Genomic DNA, 26,356 nt, shown 5'->3' on the forward strand with positions numbered 1-26,356 from the left:
CCTACACTAAGCTCTTAGTTCAGTATCTTCTTGTGGAAGTGAGTTCCACAGGTAAATTATGAGTCGTGTAAACAACTATTTCTTTTATTGGGTTTAAATTTGGTGAATTTCCATTTCACTGAACCCCCCTTATTTTGTGTTATAAGAATGGCACATTAGGAGCACCCAATTCACTTTCTCTATCTACTTTGTGTTGTATATACTTCCACCCAACGATATAGTATCTGAGCGCCTTCCACCAAACAAAAAATATCAAGAAAGCAATACCAAAATCCCTGTCTGACCCTTCTCCCTTTTCAGGGTCAAAGCTCTGCTTTTGTAGCTAGTTGGATTTTTTCTTTCTTTTCTTTCTTGGGGCGGGGGAGGGGGGGGGAAGGAGGGAAGGGAAGGGGTTGGGAATAATAGGATGAGAATTCCCATCCCTATAGCCTTCATCATTTTATAGCCATTTGTCATGCCCCCATCACTTTGGTTATGACCATGGCACCTCCCCCACTGGAGGTTTTTAAGAGCAGGTTAAACAAACTCCTGTCAGGGATGGTCTAGATAAAATTTAGTTCTGCCTCAGTGCAGGGGACTGGATTAGATAAGCTACTGAGGTCCCTTCCAGTCCTACGTTTCTACAATTGTATGCGGAAGGTGTGAGGTGTCCGTTCTGATGTTTGAAGGCGATCACATGCATAGTCCAGCCCTGAAAGCCAGAATATCCAAAGCAAGGAAGGTGAGACTGAATTTTAAAGCTCCAGGCTTTCAGGATCCATAGCTCGGCTATTAAAAATAAAACCCTTTTTGCATGCCCACCCACGCGGCACTGCAAAGCACCTTCCTCTTTACCTCACTGTTTTTCCTCCCACTAGCATAGTTCTGGGTTGCGTCACTGCCAGATGCGAGTTGTTTATTAGCGCCAGGGTTTCCAAAGTCAGGTATGAACTTGCTTCAAACTGGGTGCTAATTACAGGGACTGTGGTACATCAAGCACAGAAATGCATCAATGTAACGGCCAAGGGCTGGAGGGAAAGAAACTCGAGAGGGATCTTTCTAAGAAAGGAACAGTGCCTGGTGGAGAGGTGTTGCAGCCAGCGCGGTCACTGCTTGTCCACTGAGGTGCATTAAGACCACAGAGTGTGCCACTTTCCCAATTGGTTTTCCTTCGTGATTATTGGGAGGGCGAGACTGTAGTGCCTGCAAAGCAGCCGGCTGCTTGGGGGCCTCTTCTTTGGGGGACCCCATGTTCTGCAACTCCCAGGGCAGCCTGATTTGCAGCAGAGGGATCAGGGCTGGAAGAAGAGGTGGAGGAGTAGAAACTCAACACTAGATTCTGGCAGCAGAACTGGTGGGAGAAGATGCTGTCTTGGGGCACTGTAAAGTGAAGGCCAGAACATGGTGCACCAAGGCTGATAGAAAAGCAGAGGGAATGAACTCAGCTGTCGCCAGCTAAACCATGCCTAGAGAGAGAGAAAGCTAAAGAAAAAGAACATGAGGAATATGTCATGAGGTCCCCCTGGAATCCAGAAGGGCTGAGAGTGAACGTGGCCAGGCAGGCAGGCCTTATGGTGGGATCCAACACCCCTCATTTTGGAACCGCAGAGAGAAGTCCCAACATCCCTGGGACGTGGGCCAAGTCTGCAGACAGCGAGCGGCCATTTTGGCCCTCTATCCCCAGGGTCTGAGGCCATGTTTCATGTGATTTGAAGACAGCTTCAGGTGAGTCTGCCTTGAATGCAGGCACCCGGGACACACAATGGTTCAGAGCCAGCACAGATAAGGAAGGATTCCTCAGGAGCGAAGCACCAAAGTCCTACTCTCTCTCCATTCCACGTCAGTGGGCAAAGACGCTGATACAGCACTGTAGACCACAGTCTTCCTGGCCTCTTCTCTAAATACCCCGTCCTCGTTAGGAGACACCCCCCGCACCTGGAGTGAACCCAATGGGAGAGCTGAGGAGAGAATGCCAGCTGTTTGCACAATGCGTTAGTCTACACCAGAGGGATGGAAATTTCAGTCCACACCAGCTTGTCATGCACCAACTGGCCTGTGGACCCTGCCGGTGTGCAATAAAAGTTCCCTCGTGCAAGTGAGCATAGGCACTACATTAGCACTATGCTAGTCTAAACTCCCTAGGTTTTCTCCATGCCCTAGACTGGAACTATGAAGCAGCTGGAGGATTTTAGAAATGCCAGTCAGGGAGAGGACACAGCAAGTCAAAGGACCTGGCTGCTACTGACTCACTGAGATACCAGGGAAAATCCCTTCTCCTCTCGTCCCCATTTTGCAGATGAAGAAACTGAGGACAACACCTTCTTCCCAAAGGTGCTGTGAGGATTTTGAAGTGCTAGCAGGAAAGGCGCTACAAAAATGCAAAGTATTGTGGTGATAAATACTGTTACTGAAAACACGCCAGATACACTTCTATTTCTGCTGTGGCATTGAAGGACTTACTGCTGGGATTTAAATTCAGATATGGGATTTCCATTATTTCAGGGTTTAAATCAGCCGTTTATGGTAATCTGCATTGTAGGGCAGGTGGGGGCACCAAGTGGCATTTACAAAAACATCCTTTTGCCTGACTGAGTTAATGACAACCCCATCTCTGTTGAGTACAGCAAGTCTATAAATAGATCAACTTAAGCATATTACCTATCGGACTGGAACAGTTCTGGACTTGTAAATCCATATCAGCTGGTTCTTAGAAAGTGGATCGTTGACCAGGTAGGCCAAGCGCTTCATTGCAAAACCCTGTGCGACAGACAGGACAATGTCCTTAGCACAGAGCCACTGCAATCGGCAGTCATAGGATGCCATCAGCGTGACAGGAGTTACCAGATATACTCAGTAAACAATACACCCTCGTGTACAGTACGAGCATAAATAGTCTGGCACGGCTCCAGGGACTTTATTCACAAAGTCATAGTACAGGCTACAACAGAACTACTAACGAAGGCCCCATCCTGCAAGCTGATCTCCAGGAATAGACCCCTTTTACTTAGGGACACAGGACACAGGATTTTAAGGGATCTCCTGGGCCACGGAGTCCAGTCCCCTGCTAACACGGGCAGTGCCACCATATAATCCTGATCCAAAATGTCACTGGGGCTCTACCTACGTAGGCCAGCTTTCAGGATCGGGGCCCAAATCTGCACAGGCGAAAGAATTCCACTACGTGGTCCGTGTCTGTTCTTCCTTTGCACAAGCGGTTATGCAGTCCAATCACAGAGGGCCCAGCTCTGACTCCTGCCGAGAAGCACCTTTCTCCATAAGTGACCCCGAAGGGATTCCGGTGGAGCCAGAATCCAGAGTGTGGCATTCTGAACTCCGCCCAATCCATACTACGGGGCTGAGTACCAAAAATACACCAACATAAATACATGCAAGCACACTGCGTATCCAGATCATCTAAATAGGGCTCGGGTCTCTCTCCGTCCCTTCACCCGGAAAAAAGGCAAGAAACCCAGGCTCAAGGATAGGAGTGATCTACAGCCATACGTACAGGCTAATCCAGTGTTCAGTTAATTTCACCTACATTCAGATACCTCCCATGTGCCAGGGAGAGGGGTGGAGGGAAAACGACTGACTACAATAATACCACTACCACGTAGCTCTTATCGAGCTCTTTTCATCCATAAGACTTCTATTTGCTGTACCAAGGAGGCCAGTGCTATTATTCCACTTATGATCATTTCATCAGATTGTTAATTGCTGCCCTGACTATGGCCCAGGATGCACCTGCTGCGTTTACCTCAGTTCTATTTGTGCAGCAGCTAGGAAGGATGTGGTCTCAGAGAGAGCAGAATACACTGCTCTGGGAAAGCCAAGGGAAGGCTCTGCAATGCCCCACCCGTTGTCCAGCTAGGCAAGTTTACTGCACACACCCTTTGGTTTGTTAATATCACTTGCTTATTTCCTGAGGGCACGTTCACACCCTCTTAGCTTTTAAGTGCTTGTCTGGTCAACTGTCGATCACCTGTTTAGTGTCATGAGCGGGGATGACGCTTTGGAGTCCAAGAAAGCTACAGAATCATATTCCCAGCAAGCTGACCATCTCATGAAAGGGAGAAATTCTGATCTTTGAAGTTCTCCTAGAAACCGTACAGTGGTCAATGCCCTCTGCTGCGTAACAACTCCCCAAAGAGCAAGCGCCACTTGCTATCATGGCCTCTCTTTAGAGTCTTAATTCCTATTTCTATTTCCCCGAGTTAGGAGAGAGATAGCACATCTGTTACTCTGCAGAGGAGAAGTTGGGCCTCAGAGAATCCTTTTCCTAAATAAGGGTGCTGCTCCCTGGTTGGTGATGCAGCTTTTCCCTCGCTCTGTGGCTTCCCCGGATATATAGCCTGGAAGTTGGGCTCAGCAAAACGATTTCAGTCCAAACCCTTCGGAGAACATGGACACTTATGGCCAGACTGTGTTTTCTCATCCATTGGCTGCACTGGAAGCAGTGCGTTGTCACACCACCCCAGGAGGCTCTCCTTACGGCATTGTGTGTCAGGCAGGCACAGCACTGCCTAGAGCGCAAGGGGATTGACACAGCTCTTGCACACCTTCAGCACAAGGACTGATTATGCCCCATTCTTGCAAAGGGGCATAAGGGGCTGCATGAATTCCCCTTGCATGGCATCTCCCATCTTGCACATCCACACTAAGCTGGGCATAATCCAACCCCCACCGGGCAAACACAATCTTCAGGGTTGGTTTGGCCAATGGCTGGAATATGCCTGCACCGCTTTAATAAAAATAGCCCTGCTTTCCCTGCATCTTGAAGGGTTACCTCGTCTTTCTCCTCTTGTCTGCGCCGTTGCTCTGCTTCAATCACCAATTTCACCTGAATTTCCTGAGCTATCTCGCAGTCCTGCCGTTCTCTGGAAGACAGAAGGAGGAAGAGGTTACACGCGCCGAACAACATGGACATCAGCCAGACTGCAGAGACAGAGCACAACGGACTCCAGGACCAGCATTATTTATTCTTTGTATTTCTGTAGCGACTGGGGCTCCTATCGTGCAAGGTGCTGTACAAACACAGAACAAAGATACAGGAAGTCGGCTCTTTGCGGCAGGGACTAAGTGGACGACAAAAGACAAGAGATGGAGACAGACAGACAGACGGGGGAGTACCAGGAAACAAGGGACAGTATTGGTCAGCATGAGAGGCAGTGGTCCCAGCACACCAATGGTCCAACCTCTCAAGTTTTTTTGCAGGCATCATGGTGAAGGAGAGTTTTGAGGGAGGAGGAGGAGGTGGTTGCTTTGTGGATGTTTTGGGGGGGCTCCTCCCAAGCAGGAGGGGCAGCACAGAAGAAAGCATGAAGGCGTTTGAAAGTTTAACAGCTGGGCAGCAGAGTTGGGCAGCACAGGGCGATCAGAGGAGAGCATCGACAGCTTGACAGAGAAAGAGAGAGGATAGGCAGGGCAGGGATAGGCTGTGGAGGGGTGACAGGGTGAAAGTTGCAGGGTAGGAAGCATTCTGAATGGATGCGAGCAGGACTAGACTCCATTTGTCCAGGCCAGAGAGAAGGACGTTGCAGTAGCAGAAGTGCGAGATGACGAGAGCCTGGACAAGAGTTTTAGCTGAACGGATGGCTAGAAAAGGTCACATCTTAGAGACGTTTTTGCCGATTCTTTCTCTGTGATTTGAATAGAGCGTGGACGCGAGGACATTGTGGTTCTGGGCTTAGTGACAAGTGGGGTGGTGGTGCTGGCCACAGTGACTGAGAAAGGAGGCAGCAGAAAGGGTTTGGCAGAGGGGCACTGAGATTGGGGCTGTGTTTTAGCCATGTTCAACTTGAGCTGGCAGCTAGACATCCCCCAAAAGAAGTCAGAGAGACAGGCTGAGATTTCAGTTTGGACTGAAGGAGACAAGTCTGCAGTAGACAGGTAGATCTGCAAGTTATCAGCCCAGAGATGGTAGTTGAATTTGTGTTTACAGATGAGGTTGTCCAGAGATATGGTGTAGAGGGAGAAGAGGAGACGAAGGACAGAACCTACATCACTCAGAAAGAATTTTAAACCTCCCATCCATTTTCCATTGTTACTGTGGTTTGCATCTCTTTGCATTTCACTCAGCTCAGGCAGTGAGACTAGCCTGATACGATGCACTTGTGTGTCTGGTCACCTTCATTTTCCAGTTCTCCTGCACTAGCAACATTTGAATTCACAACTGGGTGGGTGTGAAACTTTCCTTCTGGAGCCCTCAAATGCAGGTGAACTCACCCGGCTCCAAGCATGGACCATAGTTTGGTCTTGGGCAAACCTGATCTAAGCAGGGATTTACAGTCTCAAGTGAATCCCATGCAAACCTGCTGCCCAACAGGCTACAGCAGGGGAGGGGGGAGTGTCTGTCTGTCTCTCTCTCTCTAACATTCTGGGTCCTTTAGGACCAGAAACTCAGCGAAACCTCAGAGGACATGGCACGTATCCAGGAAGAGTAAACCTAAAGAGTCAGATCCTGAGAGGTACCGAGTGCCTGCAATCCCCCTGGACGTCTGCAAGCAGAGCTGAGGGGCTCCATTCACCAATGCCAGACAGTCTGCTCAATGTGAAAAACACCACTTCCAGCAGATGGCTAAGAGATACAGCTAATCATTTCCCCGAGCATGGGAGACAAAGTCACTTCCTCTCTACTCACAGCACTTTCTAGTGTGCTTGGCTGTGTGGGAATGGAAAAAAAAAAATTACACAAAAGCAAAAGCGTTTTCTTGCTCCTGATGAGTCTCTTGGAATGCAATATACTAAGCTGTTTTTTAACCACTGAATTGCACCGATGGGTTATACTTTCTCTTTCATTGTGTGGCCGGTAATAACTGGGAACTTGGTTTAAATCACTTGACAGAGTGTAGTGAAGAACTTTCCATTTTTATTTAAGTGAACTTCAGCCCCTACAAGTCAAATGGAAGCAGCAGGTGCCAGCACCTCCGGACTTCAACTGTCCTTCATCCCCGGATAGCCAGAACCCACTGGGCTTTGTTCTGAAAAATGCTTCATAGGTTTATGCTCCATTTTCACTGCATTACTTTTAGAAATCTGTTTCATGAAAATACTTCTGTTCATATGAGCTTTGGCAAATAATTGGAGTGGGGTAGAGTGGCACAAAGAGAAAGGGTAGGGGAAGAGATAAATTAAATTTAAAATGGTCCCTTTAATAGATGCTTTGTGGAATTTGGAGCAGTGCCGTGAAAAGCAAAATTACATACCAGCTCAGGTTGTGCGTGTGTGCATGTATATATACACACAATAACCTATGAGCTTTGGTGCGATTAGGACAGGCAGGATGAGCAGGTTATTCAACCACATTTAGGAAGAGCTCTTAGATCTAATGTAAAAGATGACCTGATACCTCATTAAAAACTTGAAACAAACAAAAAAAAAAATCCGTTTCCAAGTGTTTCTGTCCTTGCATTTATCTTCCCCAGTGCTTCCTAACTTTGGAAATCTAGGATTTAGAAAAGCCTCAGAAAGCTAGGATATTAAGATATTGATTTCTTAAAAGATTGTCTGTTCCTGCTTCCTTACTCCCCAATCCCCTTCCAATGGGAAATCCTCCTGTTTAGCTGTGGCGGTGAAGTCATTCTCTAATGGGGTTTAATGCTCACAGGCAGGATTGGTCCTGCTTGGGGATTGGTCCTGCTTTGAGCAGGGGGTTGGACTAGATGACCTCTTGAGGTCCCTTCCAACCCTGATATTCTATGATTCAGGAAAGAGGCAGCAGGAGCCAACAGAGGATTAAGAAACAGAGATCCAGTTGCACACTCCGTAACATCCCCAGCCTTGCACATCGCTTCTTGCTGAGAGGCTAGAGGACACAGGAGTGCTGCTGACACGATGCTTTTCCAACCTTTAGCAGGAAGCTTCAGCCGTTCTGCCAGCCCAGCAGCTTGCTGGGTTGGAAATTCCCATTTGCCGGGCCCCAGCAGCATCAAAACCTGCTGAGAAATCATAGAATCATAGAATATCAGGGTTGGAAGGGACCTCAGGAGGTCATCTAGTCCAACCCCCTGCTCAAAGCAGGACCAATCCCCAATTAAATCATCCCAGCCAGGGCTTTGTCAAGCCTGACCTTAAAAACTTCTAAGGAAGGAGATTCCACCACCTCCCTAGGTAACGCATTCCAGTGTTTCACCACCCTCCTAGTGAAAAAGTTTTTCCTAATATCCAACCTAAACCTCCCCCACTGCAACTTGAGACCATTACTCCTTGTCCTGTCCTCTTCTACCACTGAGAATAGTCTAGAACCATCCTCTTTGGAACCACCTCTCAGGTAGTTGAAAGGAGCTATCAAATCCCCCCTCATTCTTCTCTTCTGCAGACTAAACAATCCCAGTTCCCTCAGCCTCTCCTCATAAGTCATGTGTTCCAGACCCCTAATCATTTTTGTTGCCCTTCGCTGGACTCTCTCCAATTTATCCACATCTTTCTTGTAGTGTGGGGCCCAAAACTGGACACAGTACTCCAGATGAGGCCTCACCAGTGTCGAATAGAGGGGAACGATCACGTCCCTCGATCTGCTCGCTATGCCCCTACTTATACATCCCAAAATGCCATTGGCCTTCTTGGCAACAAGGGCACACTGCTGACTCATATCCAGCTTCTCGTCCACTGTAACCCCTAGGTCCTTTTCCGCAGAACTGCTGCCTAGCCATTCGGTCCCTAGTCTGTAGCTGTGCATTGGGTTCTTCCGTCCTAAGTGCAGGACCCTGCACTTATCCTTATTGAACCTCATCAGGTTTCTTTTGGCCCAATCCTCCAATTTGTCTAGGTCCCTCTGTATCCTATCTCTGCCCTCCAACGTATCTACCACTCCTCCCAGTTTAGTATCATCCGCAAATTTGCTGAGAGTGCAATCCACACCATCCTCCAGATCATTTATGAAGATATTGAACAAAACCGGCCCCAGGACCGACCCCTGGGGCACTCCACTTGACACCGGCTGCCAACTAGACATGGAGCCATTGATCACTACCCGTTGAGCCTGACAATCTAGCCAACTTTCTACCCACCTTATAGTACATTCATCCAGCCCATACTTCTTTAACTTGCTGACAAGAATACTGTGGGATTCTTGTCAGCAAGAATCACAGCATCACTGTTTGCCGACTAGCCCCAAGCAAATGGGGCTAGTCGGCAAACAGTGATGTTCACTGTAGACTGGAATGTGAACCTTGTGTGCACACACGCTCGTGCAGTTCACACGTTCAGAGCAGACAGCGGCTAGAAAAGTAAGTATGTATTTTATACACACATACATTCACTCTTCCTTCACCTCTATTCAGCCAAAGTGTTTTAGGGACATCAAAACCGATAGGGTGAACAGGGAGTTAAACGATTAGGTCAGAGAGTGATTTATGTTTGTCTAAGCACAAAGTGAAACCCTTCTTTTGTCTGAGAGATTTTGATCTAAGATTAAGGAAAACAACAAGACAAAAAAAAAATCAAGTCTCCATGGGAGAGCGCAAGTTGCCTCTGAAACACGCTGCATCACAAAACAGCGCCTGCCTCCACAAACTCCTGAAAACCTGAAGGTGTAGTACACAGGAAGCAACGTCAGAAGAGACACAGCTACCTACACGACTCAGTAGCACAAAACACTCACAATGGGAACATGCCGATATCTGCACCTCTTATAATAGGGGGATTCATCACAATACGTGGCATTTTTGTAGCACTTTATATGCTCAAAGCTATGTCAAACATTCGCCAGCTGTGACGGGAGTGGCTAAGTCTTCCCCACTTCACAGAGAGGCCAAACGAGACAAAGGAGAAATGACCCGACCAAGGCCAGGAGGCGAATGAGTTGGCAGAGCCAAGATTAGAACCCACAACCCGAGCTGGGTGAAACCTGTCAGCCAGAAAACGTTTTTCAACCATAAAAAGCAGATCCGAGCTGACTAACCACACTGCCTGACATAAGCGGTTGATCCAGATAGAGTTTATGGACGTTGATTTGTTTTCCATACAGAGGAGAGAGAAACAGGAGCATAAGAAGAGCAAAAGGTTGACTGGCCTTGGCACAGACTCTGCTAGTGATCAGCTGAAAGCACAGCAGCAGCTCGGAGGGCAGCGACCCTGTGAAACAAGCGCTTGTGTGACTCCATCCCCCACTCACATGTCTTTGTAGCGCTTCTGGATTTGGGCTCGTGCTTTCAGATCCTCCTCTTCCTGCAGCTGCTTGGCCACTTGCAGGTCATGTTGCACCAGGCGGTTGCGCTGAACGTTTGTTGCCAAGTGATGTTCAACTGGAAAGAAATGGAAGAGGAACGTCAGAATCAACATAGGTACATAAATGGGCAGGCGGGCTTCAAAGAGGGTGAGCTTTGCGTCAGGGAAATGCCAGGCAGCACCTTTAAGGTGCCTCAGGCTGGGCACCTAAAACTTGAGGCTTCTGAAATCATTAGGCACTTTTGAAAATCTGGGCCAATACTTTAAAAACAAAAACACACCACCGGTGTAAAGTTTTACCAAAACCACCTCAAAGAGATTTAGGCCCAAAGAGATCACTTCACCCACCACTCAAATGCAGCCATCGCTGGGGTGTAGCACAGCAGCTGTTTAACAGTGTGCAGCAACTCTGAAAGGTAGGAAGAATAATCTGAACAATTAAATTGGGAAGAAAAATCTGATTCCAATTAAAAGCAGAGGTTTTGTTAGCAACACTGATATCGTAAGGGGACAGAATCCAACAGCAAAACATTTAAATCCCATACAGAAAACCCACCGTTGCTTCAGCGACAATTCTGCCTTCTTTACTTCCCTGTCTCTGCACTTTGGACCCTGCTGGGACAGACTCAACGCAAACCGAGCGCAAGGGACAGACACCAGACACTTACTCTCCTGCTCCTGCAGGCTGTGCGCGAGGGTGTGATCCTCCAGCACGGCGAAGTCTCGGCACACTGTGTGGGGGGAGGAGAGGGGCAGAGGGTCAATGCCAGGAACACAAAGGGTCCAGGAGCATGGGGAAGACAATCAGTTGCAAATAAATCAGACACAATCTCCCCCCTCCCCACCCGACCTTCTGCTGGGCTCTAGGGTGAGCTTTTTCCTTTCCTACTCAGTGAGTAGTTTTAGCTTGCACTTCGTTCCCTTGTCCTCACCTTCAGCCCAGAGCCATTCCACAGTGCCTGCATCTCTGCTCATATTTCTTATGACATCCTGCCCTGCCCATGCTTTCAACACAGCCGGTTCGAAGCATTCGAGAACCATGAGACAGATGCAAAAAAAGTGAGATTCATCATGCTCTTTGTATTGTCCTCTGGCTTTTGCACCTTTCGGGGGTCACGTGCAAACTTGTTCTCTGCAACCATGTGCTAAAAGCCGAGTGTTGTGCTCACCTGACTTCAGCGTCCAAAGGCTTACGACAAACCATGAACATGCGAGACTCGCCATACAATCACGAGAGGGTTTTCCCATGAGTCTCATGATAATTAGTAAAAAGAAAAGGAGTACTTGTGGCACCTTAGAGACTAACCAATTTATTTGAGCATGAGCTTTCGTGAGCTACAGCTCACTTCATCGGATGCATACTGTGGAAACTGCAGAAGACATTATATACACAGAGACCATGAAACAATACCTCCTCCCACCCCACTCTCCTGCTGGTAATAGCTTATCTAAAGTGATCATCAAGTTGGGCCATTTCCAGCACAAATCCAGGTTTTCTCAGCCTCCGCCCCCCCCCCCCCCCACACACACAAACTCACTCTCCTGCTGGTAATAGTCCATCCAAAGTGACCACTCTCTTCACAATGTGTATGATAATCAAGGTGGGCCATTGCCAGCACAAATCCAGGTTCTCTCACTCCCCCCCACCTTTCCAAAAACCACACACACAAACTCACTCTCCTGCTGGTAATAGCTTATCCAAAGTTTGGATGAGCTATTGCCAGCAGGAGAGTGAGTTTGTGTGTGTGGGGCGGGGGGGGGGGTGAGAAAACCTGGATTTGTGCTGGAAATGGCCCACCTTGATTATCATGCACATTGTAAGGAGAGTGGTCACTTTGGATAAGCTATTACCAGCAGGAGAGTGAGTTTGTGTGTGTGTGTGTGGGGGGGGGGGGGCGGAGGGTGAGAAAACCTGGATTTGTGCTGGAAATGGCCCAACTTGATTATCATACACATTGTAAGGAGAGTGGTCACTTTAGATAAGCTATTACCAGCAGGAGAGTGGGGTGGGAGGAGGTATTGTTTCATGGTCTCTGTGTATATAATGTCTTCTGCAGTTTCCACAGTATGCATCCGATGAAGTGAGCTGTAGCTCACGAAAGCTTATGCTCAAATAAATTGGTTAGTCTCTAAGGTGCCACAAGTACTCCTTTTCTTTTTGCGGATACAGACTAACACGGCTGTTACTCTGAAACATGATAATTAGTGTTTTCTTTAAAGTCCCAGCTCTTGGAGTCAAGTGGATAGGTGGTGATTTCAGCCTGGTTTCTTACAGAAACAAGGGCTAGAAAAAAAAAGCTTCAGAACGTGACCCTTGTGCACCCGAAAGGCTCAAAAAGCAGGAGGCCAATAAACACCAAATCTATTATTTTTACACCATCTTGTGATTTTTAAAGCCAATCTCATGATTTTTGTCAGCCTGATTTCTGGTTTCTGAACATTTGGGGTTAGCAATACGGACTTGATTTAGCTAGGGGTTGGTCCCGCTTTGAGCAGGGGGTGGGACTAGATGACCTCCTGAGGTCCCTTCCAAGCCTGAGATTCTAGGATTCTATTACTCAGGACCCTCCCTGCTTTGCCACCCTGGGCACCCTGAACTGGAGAGTCCGACCAAGCTGAGTAGGATGGGACTTGGTCCAGGGTAAGAATTTTTCCTCAATTCCCCCCAACCCAAGTCCTTGGGCTTTTTTTTGCTTTTTTGGGATAGCGTCAAATGATTTGATCTGAAAACTAGAATGAAAATACAAGTACATTTTCGTTTTTGTTTAAGCCTCTCTCTTACGGAGGCTGCATTTCGGCTCTCCTGTGTGTGGCATGTGCGTGATTGCCTTTCAAATGAACAAGGAGTTAGGTCAGGCTAGTGTCCATCGGTGGGGACTCTTTGCAACTGACTGGGTGGGGTCCAACCATGTGGCATTAATGGATTATTTTCACTCAGTGCCCCAGAGGAGGGCAGTAATAATAAACAGCCCTCTCCAAGTCAGCAAGAATATGCTCTTCATGCACACTCAGTGTCAGTAGACCTTTCCTATTGTAGCACCCAGCTGATCCCTCTGCCCGTGGGCAAGAATCCCCATAATCGGAGTATCTAATCCCCTTTGCACAATCATTTCCATTGCACAGACATCTCAGACCACACGTGCACCTACATGATATGGCGGATTTATACTGAAAGGGTTGGAGCCAGGCAGGGCCGGCCTTAGGGGTGGGCCACCTGGGTGACTGCCCAGGGCACCGGTAATCTAGGGGGGTGTGGTGCGGCAGCGCAGAGGTGCACACTGCCAGCGTAGAATCAGAAACTGCTCCCGGCTGGCAGGGCAGCAGCCAGATTTCTCCCGGCTCCCTCCCAGCCGAGGAACATGGGGGAGGGGGAGGCAAGCAGTGACGCACACATACTGCTCACCCCCCCCACCCCAAAGTTTCTCCATGCCCCCCTAGGGGTGCAGGGGTTAGGGATGAAGGGTTGGGGATGCGGGGAGCTGGGGGAGCACACAGGGGCTAGGAGCGCCAAAATACCAGTTCGCCCAGGGTGCCATTTTCCCTAGGGCCGGCCCTGGAGCCAGGGGTACTGAAGAAGGTGCAGAGCTGAGAGCAGACGAAGGATGTGAAAGGAGCAGCGAGGCTGGCGTCAGGAGAAAGCAAAGCTCACCGGGGGCTCAGCCCCAGGGCTAGTCGAAAGTTGTCCGTCAAAACAGTCTTTCATCGGAAAACTGGGTTTTCAATAAAACAAGATTTTCCATGGTAACCTTTTAGTTTTCACCCAAAACTGTGAGGACGTTTGTTGGTTTGCTTACAAAAAGTCAACATTTTCTGTGGAAAAAATTGACAGAAAACATTGGGGGGAAGGGTGCGAGAGAGTGGGGGGGCTTTTTAAGATTTCAGCAGGAAAAAAAATAACCCATTTTCCAACCAGCAGTACTCAGGACCCTGAAGGATCAGGCCTACTACAAATGTGGGCTCCCATGGAAAACAGCAGCAAAACTTTCAGTAAGTGCAGGATCCTTAGCATAAGAATAAGGGAGCTATCAGTATAAATTCTTAAAAAAGAAATTGAGAATGGCCTGGAGACAAATTAGACAGGAAGAGGTTCACTCCGGCCTCCCTCTGGCTCCAGTCTGGGAGGAACATGTTTTGCATGTCACAGCTCTGGAAATGCCTGACACTTTCACACTTCGAATTTCAAAGGGATGCTATTTCCACACCATGGGAAAACACTAGGATTTATTTTTAACTTGTTATGATAGCCAGCGGAGTAGTAACACACTCTCTTTCTCACACACACACACACACACACTTCAGTCTCTCCATAGTATGTATGTGCCAACATCTGTATGAACTGAAAATAAACTGGTTTCAGAGTAGCAGCTGTGTTAGTCTGTATCCGCAAAAAGAAAAGGAGGACTTGTGGCACCTTAGAGACTAACCAATTTATTTGAGCATAAGCTTTCGTGAGCTACAGCTCACTTCATCGGATGCATTCAGTGGAAAATTCATCCAATGAAGTAAGCTGTAGCTCACGAAAGCTTACGCTCAAATAAATTGGTTAGTCTCTAAGGTGCCACAAGTACTCCTTTTCTTTTTGAAAATAAACTATGACTTGTGCCCCCAACCATGCAAAACATGGGCCCAATCCTGCAGGTCTTCCATGCACTGGGTATCTATCCAGTTTAGGGGGAGTTCCACACAGGACAGCTTGCAAAATCAAGGATAGAGAATTATAGTACTTTGATTTTTCTGACAGGCCAATGTGATGGACAATAAGACACAAAAGAGGAATCTCTTATTTATAGAGTGCTACCATTCCAAGGAATCATAACTATAGCTGGGTAAAAAAATTCCAGTGAATAGTAAATTTTCCATAAGATGCATTTTTCAGGGCACTGAAACTATGCAGAATTCTATCCAAATGTATGAGAAAGTTTCAGATGAAAAAAAGAACAAAAAATATTAAAATGGTTTGTTTCAGCCATTTAGATATGAAAACTTTTGATTTTCATTTTGAAATTTAGGGTATTTTGCATCCTTTAAATTGAGCTAACAGAAAATGTAAAAATGGGGGGGAAAGCGCGTCATTTTGGGTTGAACAAAACATTTTGTTAGACTCAAAAGGGTGAGACAGCCCCCCCCAGAAAAATCAGTTTTGGTTTTAACCAAATTATTTTTCATTTCATCCCCTGAACTGAAAAAAGTCAATTATTCACGCAACAATAATCACAGCAAACTTTCTGAACTTATATGTATGAACCACTTCGCCCAACACTGAAATGCTGTCATTTCCCGGGTAGAAGTGGCCACTGCTTCACGGTGCATAGCAACAGTTCAGAATAGTTTTGAAGAGGAAGTGGTACACACCTAATACCACAAGGGGACAGGAATAGCGTGGCTGGATGTTTCATCTGTAAGACAAATCCAGCCAGGGGAGCTAGAACTAGGGGTGCTTCCGCACCCTTGGCTTGAAGCAGTAATAACAAACATCAAATACAGAGTGGGCTTTGGATCAGGCCCTGAATAAGAGTAAGAGTCAGATGGAGAAGAGGACAAGGGTTACAGCAGTAAGATCCCACTGTGACTCACTGTCAGCCTATACCACTCTGGATGGTTCTCTTATGGTTTTTTCTATAGCAGTAACAAAAATTAAGGAAGATGATACAAACCACTGACTAATGTTAACTGCTCATAGGAAACAAGTCATGTATAAACCAAATCTTTCTCTAGCTTCCCATTTGGCCAGCTGACTGCAAAACACACAGTACAATCTCGACTAGCAACGGATGCGCAGGGGAAGCCCAGGACTGGAATAGCAGGGGCTGTGTCTGAGAGGAGGAAGCGAACCCTGCACAAATCTATCAACTCAGTCCCTCATTTTCATATGCACTAAATATACACTAAATTCACACAAATCTTTGCAAAGCAGCAATCCTGCTTTGCACTTACTGCAGCAGCGAACCATCTATCAGAGGATTTCCAAGCACTTCACAAACACTAGAGAAATAAGTCACATAACTCTAGTCTATCCATTACACAACTGGGTAAATCGAGAGACAGAACAATTAAACAACAGGCCCAAGTCTTTAGTCCTATTCTCTATAGATCCTTATACCACACTCATCGCCGTAAGCAGTGTTGCCAACTCTCATGATAATTAGTATTTTCCTTAAAGCCCTAGCTCCTGGAGCCAAGTGGATACGTGAGGATTTCAGCCTTGTTTCTTAAAGAAAAAGTAAGTTTCTAGCCCTGGTGGCTGTGGAGAAAGCTTCAAAATGTGACCCCAGTGCACCCTAAAGGATCAAAAAGCAGAAGGCAAATAACAAGAACATCAAATCCACTATTACTACATACTGTAATCTCACGATTTGAGGTGAGCCTGACTCCTGATTTTTGAACATTTGGGGCTGGCAACAGTACTGTAATATCGGAGTGTTTTCCCTTTGTTGCTGGGGAGATGCGCTGCAGCTCTCTGCATCTCTTGGAGTACCTCCAAAGTGTTAGGAGCTGGTCACCGAGCACAGCTTTACGCAGTAAGCCAGGCATCCCAGGAGGAGAGCGACAGAGGCTAGCCTTGTATTTGCTCAAGCAAGCATTTGGACTCATGCTTGCAGCGCTGAAGAGTCCACTTGGTCATAGATGCAACGTGCTCATTTGCTCTTCTAAATCTGCTCTCTGACCGCTCAAGTACAGCTCTCCCTCCGGGCTGCTAAAGCTGCCTGAGGAAGCCTTTTGCCATCATCAGACACCAGCCTGGGTTGGAGGCCGCTGTAACTCAGCTGTGTGCTTTATGGCCAAGGTCCTGTTGTTCTGAGAACGACATTGAAAGTAAGACAGAAGGGCAAGTACTTCCGATGGGCCAGACACCGAACAGCTGCGACTCCCGCTGAAGCTAGGAACAATTGCAGGTGCACAGCACCTGTCAGGATTTGGCCCTGTGGTACTGGAAAGAAGTCAATATGACAGCAACGGCCAACAAGCTCAAGAAAACCCACACAGCCTTCGCTATGGGCACGCGTCATGTTCTGGGGGCAAATACAAGTGACTAGTTTCCTGTACCGTTCTCAGTCCATGCCTGGTCCTTTGAAATTAAGCTCCCCAACCTCAGCCTGCACAATTAAATCTGTATGCAATACCCTCTAGTTACATGGGATTTGCTGGGCACAGAGTTCTAGCTGAGAGACGGCATGGCCCAAAGGGTAACGGAGAAGCTCACGCTTCCATCTCCGCAAACAAACCTAAACCAAAGAAATTCCATGTCCTTAAGTTACATGCATTAAGAAAGAAAACAGATTAATGCACATTCCATATCACAAATTAACTGGACTTCACCTCTGTAGGCCCACACTGGGGGCTATCAGACAGTCGTAGAAGCAGCAGGGACACAAACAGAGATGCTCTAACGGGCAAGTTTGCGTTATGCTTTGTCGGACAACAGGTTTACTCTCCTCCAAATAAGCCGGCCTTGCAACAGCAAAGAGCTAGGCCATGCTAAACACTTCCCACCCAGCTGGGAGGGGCAGAGCTGTCAGTCTAGGAATCCCAGACGCTCTTTCTAGCTCCCACAGCTGCAGGAAGTGCCTTCATGGGAGAGGCCTCCAGAGACGCTGCTGGAACAAGCAGCCGGATGCCACCTCCACAAAGGACAAAGCAAAGCAATGGCGTTCAGGATGAATCCGCCCTGCTGCAGGGGTCACACAATGGACTGATTGCCACCTAGGCCCCATGTACAGGTCTGCTGTAGTGGAGTGAATGAAACCCAAAATGCTGAGACCCTCATGAAACTGCCCAGCATTGCACAGCCTCTGTGGTTTATTACAGCGTCCTGGGGTCACTGCTGAGATCTCAACCTGCCAAAGGGCAGAGACAAACCAAAGGCATGAAATACATACTAATTTAAACGACACTTCAGCTTTCTTAGCTTTCCCTATTACCTCATCATTTTAAGTCAGCATTTCCAATGCTAGTTCGCAGCAGAGAAAGTGAGATAACCACAGAGTCAGCAGGGGGCAGAGGCAAATTTAGGTCTACTGATTATTTATTTATATAAACACAACGAAGAAAGAGCAAAAGTAAAGTGCAGGGGAGAGCACAGTGTGCGTTTGTCCCCTCTGTACCATGCTGCACCAAATGGCAGCTGCCTTAACAGGTCCAATACACTGACAACAAGATCAGCTCCCTGTGTTGTTACACAGAGTTTCACATGCCACACAAATGCCATGAAGTCTCAAACCCTACACCTACGTCCATCTGATCGAGTCCAGTAGCTTATGCGGCCTTTCTGCTGTGTTCCCAGTTAATGCCCATTTCTACAGCCAAGGGATTGATCAGCCTTCCTCCCAGACATTTCTTTTGTATGTACCAAAATCTAGCTCTCTTCTTCCTACTATTTTCCATCAGCTGTTCCATTCACAAAACAAACTCTGTTTACAAAACACGGGAGCTGCTAGCAAGTCAGAGTCACACTTGGTGGGGAACATCTGCATTTCTAGAATCTCAAAGCCTGAGCAGGGGGTAGAGAAGGGACAAGACAAAGCAGTTTAGTCAGCTAAAAAAACCCCAGAACTGTCAAATTGTTGACAAGTTAGGCTGAGAGCGGCAGGTGCATTCAGCTCCAGCCCAACGGATTTGGAAAGATGCTGAGTTGTTAAAAAACTCTCCTGAAAGTCTCTTTTCCAATTTGGGTGACTTCTCTGAAGACTGCAAATTACTTCCTTGAATCACGGAGGTAAATGTGACTCAGACGACACCGGATTGGAGATAACCGAGAAAGAGCCAGAAGGCAGTTTCCAGAGGAAACATTCACCCCCAAATAATGAGTGAAACTGCTCTGCAAGGCACTTGCACTGGTCTCACATCCTCCCTCCCTCCCCTGTTGCAAAGATAAGATCCTAGGGCTGGCACGCTAATGCATGGTACGAACAAGCACCTCTTTATCTTGCCCATAATAACCCTAGACAGCTTGAACTTGGGTTCTACAGATGACGTTAAGACCTTTTTTTGTTTCACGCAGTCCATGCAGGAGCGTGAAATCAGGAAACTGCTGCCGAGAGAGGAATTCGGCTTTGGCAGGAGCCAGGTAAAGTGTGGAAAACAGGGTTGGGCGGCTCAAGCGGATGACATCAGTCCTTGGAGCCTTTTGCTTCTAAGCCACAGTCTCAAATGCAGCCCATGCTAATGGTAACTAAGCAGCGTGGTCATCTGAGGATGTTTGCTGGCCCCGGGGCAAACTGAGTTTAGGGTCTCAGATAGGATTGTCAGTTTTGTAATATCTAAAAACCAGACACCCCAGCGGAGTGTCGGAACCTCCCTTTCTCCTGCCCCTTTCCCCTGAGGGCCAGCCCCTGCCCTGCCCTTTCCCCTGAGGACCTGCTCCTGCCCAGCCCCTTCCCCCCAGGTCCTGCTCCTGCCCTGCCCCTTCCCCCTGAGGTCCCGCCCCCGTTCGCTCCTCTTTCCCTCTCCCTCCTTCGCTCACGGCTTTCCCCCACTCCCCCTGCCCTATGTGGGTCAGGAGGGACTTGCCTGCAGAGCCAGGGTTAGGAGCTGCAGCTGCCCGATGCAGGTAAGAGGTGGTCCTGGCTGAGCAGGGGCTGGCGCGGATGATGACTCAGCACCTCCCTGCCTGCTTCCCCCGCCTGCAGACAGAGGACTTTGGGTGTCCGGTCAATAGATCTGACCAGACGCTGTCAGGTCCCCTTTTTGACCAGACTTCCCGGTTGAACACCAGACCCCTGGCCACCCCAGTCTCAGCCCAGTGCGTAGTGGACAAACGTCCATTAGGAAAAGTATCTCTGCAGTGACTGGCCTCCTTACTACCAGTCTCAGCAGACGTGGACTGGGCTACAGAGCATGAATTACCTTCTCTGCCCTAGAGTTAGTGTCTTCAGGTCAGGGTTAAGTGGCCAGGATCACTCTCTTCCTGGACCAGTGTCAGTCCGGCACCTTTCACCAGCACCAGACTGGACACAAAACACATATTTTGAAGTCAAAGCATCAGAGAAACAGTATTTCTTTTTAAATCCACCAGCCCTCCTCCCACTGTGAAATGCTCTCTCTGAGCCTGCTTGTGAACATTCACTTCTGTCAATGTGACCTGCACACCAAGTCTTACAAAACTTCCCGCAGCTCAGTGCGCGTCTGCTGCACACACCCAAAGCTCAAGGAGATGAATTTTTCCATGGTCAAAACAGGAGACTGACAATCCCTAGGGTTCTCTGGAATAACAACGCTTGGATCCTGGAAAGAGAGATCAGCCTTATTTATCCTCTGGAGTCAGAAAAACCGGTTCCTGGAAGGAGGAGTGGGGTGGGTGGGGAGGGGAGGGGAGGATGGATTCGGAATGAGACTTTAATACTGTCTCCTCTTTCCCTTCTGGCCCTGGGCCACAGAATTTAAAGACGCGAGCTGCTCAGGTTTTTGAAAATGACTAGTGACTTGGGGTACTTCTGTTTTGGGATGCCCAATCTGAGGCACTTAAAAGGAGCCAGATTTTCCAGGCTGGGTGCTCAGTGCTGGCTGAAAAATCAGTCCCCCTTAAGGGCAGTCAAATTGGGCTGCCAAAGTCACTAGACCATCTTGAAAATCCTGAAGAGTGCCTCTTAGCACAAGTGGGAAATGGTTCCAACCCCTAAGAGCTTACAACATAACTTCACCCAAAATGCAATGCGGGGGGGGGGAGGGGCCGGGAAGAACGCAGGTGGGTGGCGAAGGAGGATACAGGAACAAGATTATAATTACCCAGGAAACGCTGGTACCTCCTGCATGGTAGGGTGGGAGACCCCAGCCAGCCCACCCAGGAGAAAGGTTTTGAGGATTCATCGTTTTGGCTTATACCGGAAGAAACCTGCCCCCATCACTAACTGCAGCAGGCCTTTTGCAAGGTTGGATTTTTTTATATTCTCACCAGGGCCTGATCCAGCCCACACGGAACTCAATGACCAAACTCCCATTCACGTCAGTGACTCAGGATCAGGCCCCCCATGCATTATACTAAACCGATCAGTGATACAGCAGAGCACAGAGACGTTCTCCGAGGAGTCCAGGTTATCGTTGCCCAGCACCCCAGTGCAGATCAGAATTGGTAACATTTTACATCCCCTTTGCAGTCTACGCGAGGAGCAGGGAGGAGCGAATTGGGCACCGCGTGTACTGTCCCCAGTCCTAGGAAATCCAAGAGCCCCCACTCAGTTCCGAAGGAAAGCAACAGGAGTTGAGGATGCTGAACGCCAGATAGCCTGCGGCTCATCACATGCACAAAACGGTCCCCCAAAAATGTCACATGGAGATGATTAAGCAGCATTTTGTGTCTTCGGTGGATTAGCTCTGTACGACTTGGTGCCCACTGCCTACCTTTAGGCTTTCATTTAACCTGTGAGTGCAGAATCAGGCCCTTCACAAAGAGAATCAGGGCACTTCTGTATGCACCCCAGTATATATTACCCAGAGCACTAGGAAGAGCCGCATGCCTGAAGGTTTGACAGCCACAGAGCTAATATCTCACTCAGTATTTGCACTCTTTGGGGCATTTACTTCCTCTGTGCATGTTGTACTCTGGTGCATTTGCTTTCCTACATTAACTCGCTTTCTCTTCAGCATTTCAAGTGATGTTGTGCCACACAAGGGACACACTGGACTTCTCCGATCGGCGGCGCTTCTCATTTCTGCTAAATCCAAAAATAAATTCCCCACTCAAATTGCTGCTTTCTCGTCTAATCTGCAGGCCTGTCAGGCTCCAGTGCAACGCTTGGCAGCGCTCTGAAGAGACAGGGTCATGCATCTTGGATGCTTCGCCAGCATTTTTAAGCCCTCGACCGTGCAGCCTGGTGAAGGGGCTCACATGGCCACTCAGGAGAGAGATGCACAGACAGATGTAAAGGGGGATGGCAAAGAGTTCAGTGGATAACATGAAGTGTCAGCTCTCCCAACATGTCACCACTGACTCAATCCTTAGAGATAAAACTTAGAAAAAAATATAAGGAGGACAGGATTGAATGAACGAGAGAGCTCTCTATGCTCCTCTGGGAAAGATTATAGAGCTTCTTCGCTGACTTCAGTAACGTCATTACAGATTATACAGACCCCGCTCTAGCGAGTATGGACAAGAGTTTTAGCTGTGTGGATGGATACGCAAGCCCATATGTTCGAGATATTATGCAAACAGAATTGGCAAGATTTAGACATACCCTGGAGTGAGGACCTAGCGTGAGGTCAGAGTCGAAGATGACATCCAGGTTCCGGGACAGAGTGACAGGCAGAATGGTGCTATTGTCTACAGGGTTGGAGAAAGGACGTAGCAGGCAGGGCTTGGGGCAGAGGGAGAATTAGGAGCTCTGGTTCAGCCACATCGAGCTTGAGCTGATGGCTAGACATTCATAAGGAAGAGGTGTCAGAGATACAAGCAAAGATTTTACTTTGGACAGAAGGAGACGGGTCTGGAGTACAGGGGTAGTTCTGGGAGTCGTCAGCACAGAGATGGTAGTTGAATGCGTGTTTGCAGATGAGATTACCCAGAGATAAGATGTAGCAAGAGAAGAGAAGGGGACCAAGGACAGAGCTCTAAGGAACCCGCACAGAAATCTGGAGAGGGGACGGGTAAGATCCCCAAAGGACATTCCGCAGGAGCAAAGGGAGAGGTAGGAGGAGAACCAGGAGAGGAAAGAGTCACAGAAGCTCAGACAAGATTACAAGAAGAAGAGCTCAGCTGGTGATGTTGAATGCAGCTGACAGGTCAAGGAGGACGAGCATGGAGTGCTGGTCCTGAGATGTGGCTGGGAAGATGTCATTCGAGGCTTTGGCAAGAGTGGCTTCAGCTGAGTGCAAGGGGCAGCAGCCAGACTACAGAAGGTCTAGGATGGAACTGGAGGAGAGAAACTCCAGACAATGACTAAACAGCATGTCCAGTCAGCTTGGAGATAAAAGGGAGATGGGGCAATAGGTGGAGAGCAAGAGGGGTCAAGGGTGTGTGGGTTTTCTACGATGGGAGAGGCTATAGCATTTTTGTATTGTGAGGAGAAAGAGCCACACTCTAGTAAAAGGTTAAGGGGAAAACTGAGGAGCATAGAAGAGAGGTTTCCATTCAAAGCGGTGGGAGAGGCTGCCGCAGAACCCATGGAGCGCTTTCTAGGAGTCACGCATGTCACATGTGGCCATCTCAGCCCATCTCTCTAGGAGCATTTCTGATGGGGACACGCTCTAGTGTCTCGTCCAGTCTAGCTGTAAAACCAACATCCATCATGTCCTTTAGGAGTGGATTCTGCAGGAGACCACATCTCACTGTCAAGAAACTTCTTAATATTCAGACCAAATGTTTCTTTTCTTAATTGTCTCTCATTAACTCTTGTTCTGGCCTGTTGTAGCACACTGAGTAATTCCCATCTCCCAATGGTGCTAATATGCTTCAAATATCTGTAGACTTATGTCCCCTTCCCCCTTAGTCATCACTTAGCTGAACTCCACATAATTATGTCTCAACAGTTTCTCATAAGTCAATCCGTCCCCCGAGAGTATTAGTTTGGTTCAAAGAGGTTGCTTGGTGCGGGGGAAGAAGGAGATAAACACTGCACCCACGCACATGTGGGCTCCACACTTTACCACACACGGTTTTCGAAACAGCCTGTAAAACGGAAGTTAATGGAAAGTGACTCACTCCTACCACACTTTCAGCTTTGTCCCACATAGCGGTGACCACAGAGAAAGCTGTCAGCAGTGCGCAGACTAAATCTACCACCATCACCAGCTCAAGCCAAAAAAGTTCAAGTTAGACTATTTTATTTGGACGGCAAAGAGTTATTGGGTTAATTGGTTGCACCGTGGGTTAGCGCACAAATCAAATCATCATCAGGGCCCGATGCAAGGTTCACTGAGGTCAGTGGAACACTGCTGAGAGTCTTTGGATCAGGCTCCTTCAATACCGGCCTTCAGAGATCTCAAAGCTCATTACAAACACTAACTAGTTAATCCCCACAATACCACGTGAGGCACGGTGCCTTTAAAAGGCAGAGTAACTGATTCACAGAGAGATCCGTGAGGTCAGACAGTGCATCGGGGGCGCAGACGCTGGGATCAGAATGTAAGTTATTACAACCTAATAGCCGTATCGGGGCCCCATTGTGCGAGGCACCTCACAAACACACGGTGACTCTCTATTATGATCCAAACAGACACGCCAGATAAAAGGGATGACAGACATGGAACTGGCACAAAGAGTCTGCATGATCTATCCAAGGGCACACAGGGAGTCTCTGAACCCAAATCTCCTAGGTCCTAGTTCAATGTTTTAAGCATAAGAACCGCCTCCCTTCCCCCAGAGGCTTTCATGTTTTGAGCTTGAGCTAAATCTAGATGAGGAAGCAAGTAGGCTGGTGTGAAACTGGCCAGCTGTCTGGCATATGGATTGTCAAGTTCATGCGCTGGGGACTAGCGCTGTGGGGAAGATGCCGCGTGAAGCCTACTTGCTTCATCGGAGCGTTGCTGGCCTGGATGTGAGAGTCACGTGAGCCTTGCAGAGGATTTGACCTGGGCTAGAAACACCTGGTTCCTTACTCCCAATACTTTTCTCTGAACAAACAGGCTCAACTCAGAAGTCTCTGAGTCAACAAGAGGCAAACCCTTGCAAAACAGGGCCATTTCCTCCTAAACTGAAAAGCATCACGGTCACCCGCCTCCCCGCAGGCCCCATGACCCTGCTTTTCCTGAAGTAGCCTATTACAGTCCAGGAGGAGGGGGGGCACCTGAGTCTTCCCTGCTCTCCTTTCAGGATCAGGGCAGGAGAGAGACTGCTTCCCTGAACCTGAGGCCTCACGTACCTCATACTTATACTCATACTTCGATTTGGTTATTATTTTATTTTATTTTTCCCAGGAATTTACCGGTGTTTATTCCTGCAACAACAAAAATAGATGGAAATCAGTGGGAAAAAACTATTAATAATTTGTCTAGGAAAATATCTGGGTTATTTTGGTGGAGGGAAGGATGAGGGGGAAGCAATGATTAGATTAATGCTTTGATGAATGGAATTCAATGTGGTTTGCTGCAGAACTAATACAGAATTCAAAAACACAACGCCACCTCTGAGTTTAAGAAAACAATATATCCCTAAACCCCAAATGAAAACTTTTATTTGAATAAACAGTTTACTGTAGACTTAAAAGTATTAGGCTATAAATATTAACATTTGATAATTGGGCCACACCATTTGCAGCGCATACACTTAACTTTGTCCTTTTCTCCTGTTTTCGTTATTTTTAAATTTTTATTTTCTTCCCATTTTAGTATGTCAGATCTTTAAATCGTTATCTGCTAACAGCTCGAAATGTGCATGTGGTGGGCGGGAGATTCATCAGTAGCTTCAGAGGCGCACACCCTTCAGAGCTTGTGTGCATCCCTGTTTGTTTATTGTGTGTATCCTGAGTCTAGACTAATACCTAGCCTTACTCAGCAGGCAGCTTTGCCTATACACACAGACTAATGTATTATCGTAATACAGCTCTCTCATGCAACGTATTGTATTTTCATAATAAAACAAGTTATTTTTATATATTTGAATAATACAAACGTAGGGTGAAAATTAGAAAAAAACAAATAAAACGTTTTGTAAAACCTGGGATTTTTTGGGTAGAAATCGGTTTAAACTGAAAACGATGGGGCTTACCCCTACTATACCATGCAGAAGCAAAGGAATCAACTGGCTGCTGCCTGCAGAAAGCATTGGAGCCAGGGGTGAGCGTACAGACAGCCCTCAGCCAAACGCTGTTCTTCCTTGCGCAATGTCCCTGGCTAGCTACAGACAATCCGTAGCACTGTCAGATGTGACAAGGGGGATGGGAGAAGACACTCGAGCCTGTTTGCTCAGGGAAAAGTTTTTGGAGTAAGGAACCAGTTGTTTCTAGCCCAGACCAAACCCTCTACAAGGCTCATGCAAATCTCACACCCAGGCCAGCAACGCTCAGATGAACGGCTTCACACGGCAACTTCCCCACAGCTCTAGTCACAGGCGTGATGAGCCCCAGTCAAGCCACTACGGAATCTGTACACTTCAGAAAACCAATTACTGTTCACCAGGGTCAGATGTGAAACAGTGCCCCAGATATGGAAGGCCCTATATAACCCAGAACATATCCCCCCGAGCCATCCAGTCCCCAAGCGCCGGCCTAGAATGATTTCCAAGAAGAAGCCACGAAGCAGAAAACCACGACCCTGCACAGCGAACGCTAGAAGTCAGTCACCC

General features: G+C 47.8%; 1 protein-coding gene across 2 annotated transcripts in view; it reads right to left on the minus strand.

The window, feature by feature from the left end:
• Nucleotides 1-26,356, minus strand: part of CCDC50 (coiled-coil domain containing 50) — a 55,869-nt gene that overhangs the window by 20,973 nt on the left and 8,540 nt on the right. For both annotated transcript variants that reach the window (XM_074963336.1, XM_074963337.1), the window contains exons 2-4: nucleotides 10,815-10,877; nucleotides 10,094-10,223; nucleotides 4,766-4,856 (exon numbers count right to left, since the gene is read on the minus strand). In XM_074963336.1, coding sequence (XP_074819437.1) covers nucleotides 4,766-4,856; nucleotides 10,094-10,223; nucleotides 10,815-10,877 — 284 coding nt within the window. The remainder of the gene's footprint in view (nucleotides 1-4,765; nucleotides 4,857-10,093; nucleotides 10,224-10,814; nucleotides 10,878-26,356) is intronic.

Source organism: Natator depressus, chromosome 9, assembly GCF_965152275.1.
Source record: "Natator depressus isolate rNatDep1 chromosome 9, rNatDep2.hap1, whole genome shotgun sequence".
Classification (NCBI taxonomy): domain Eukaryota; kingdom Metazoa; phylum Chordata; order Testudines; family Cheloniidae; genus Natator; species Natator depressus.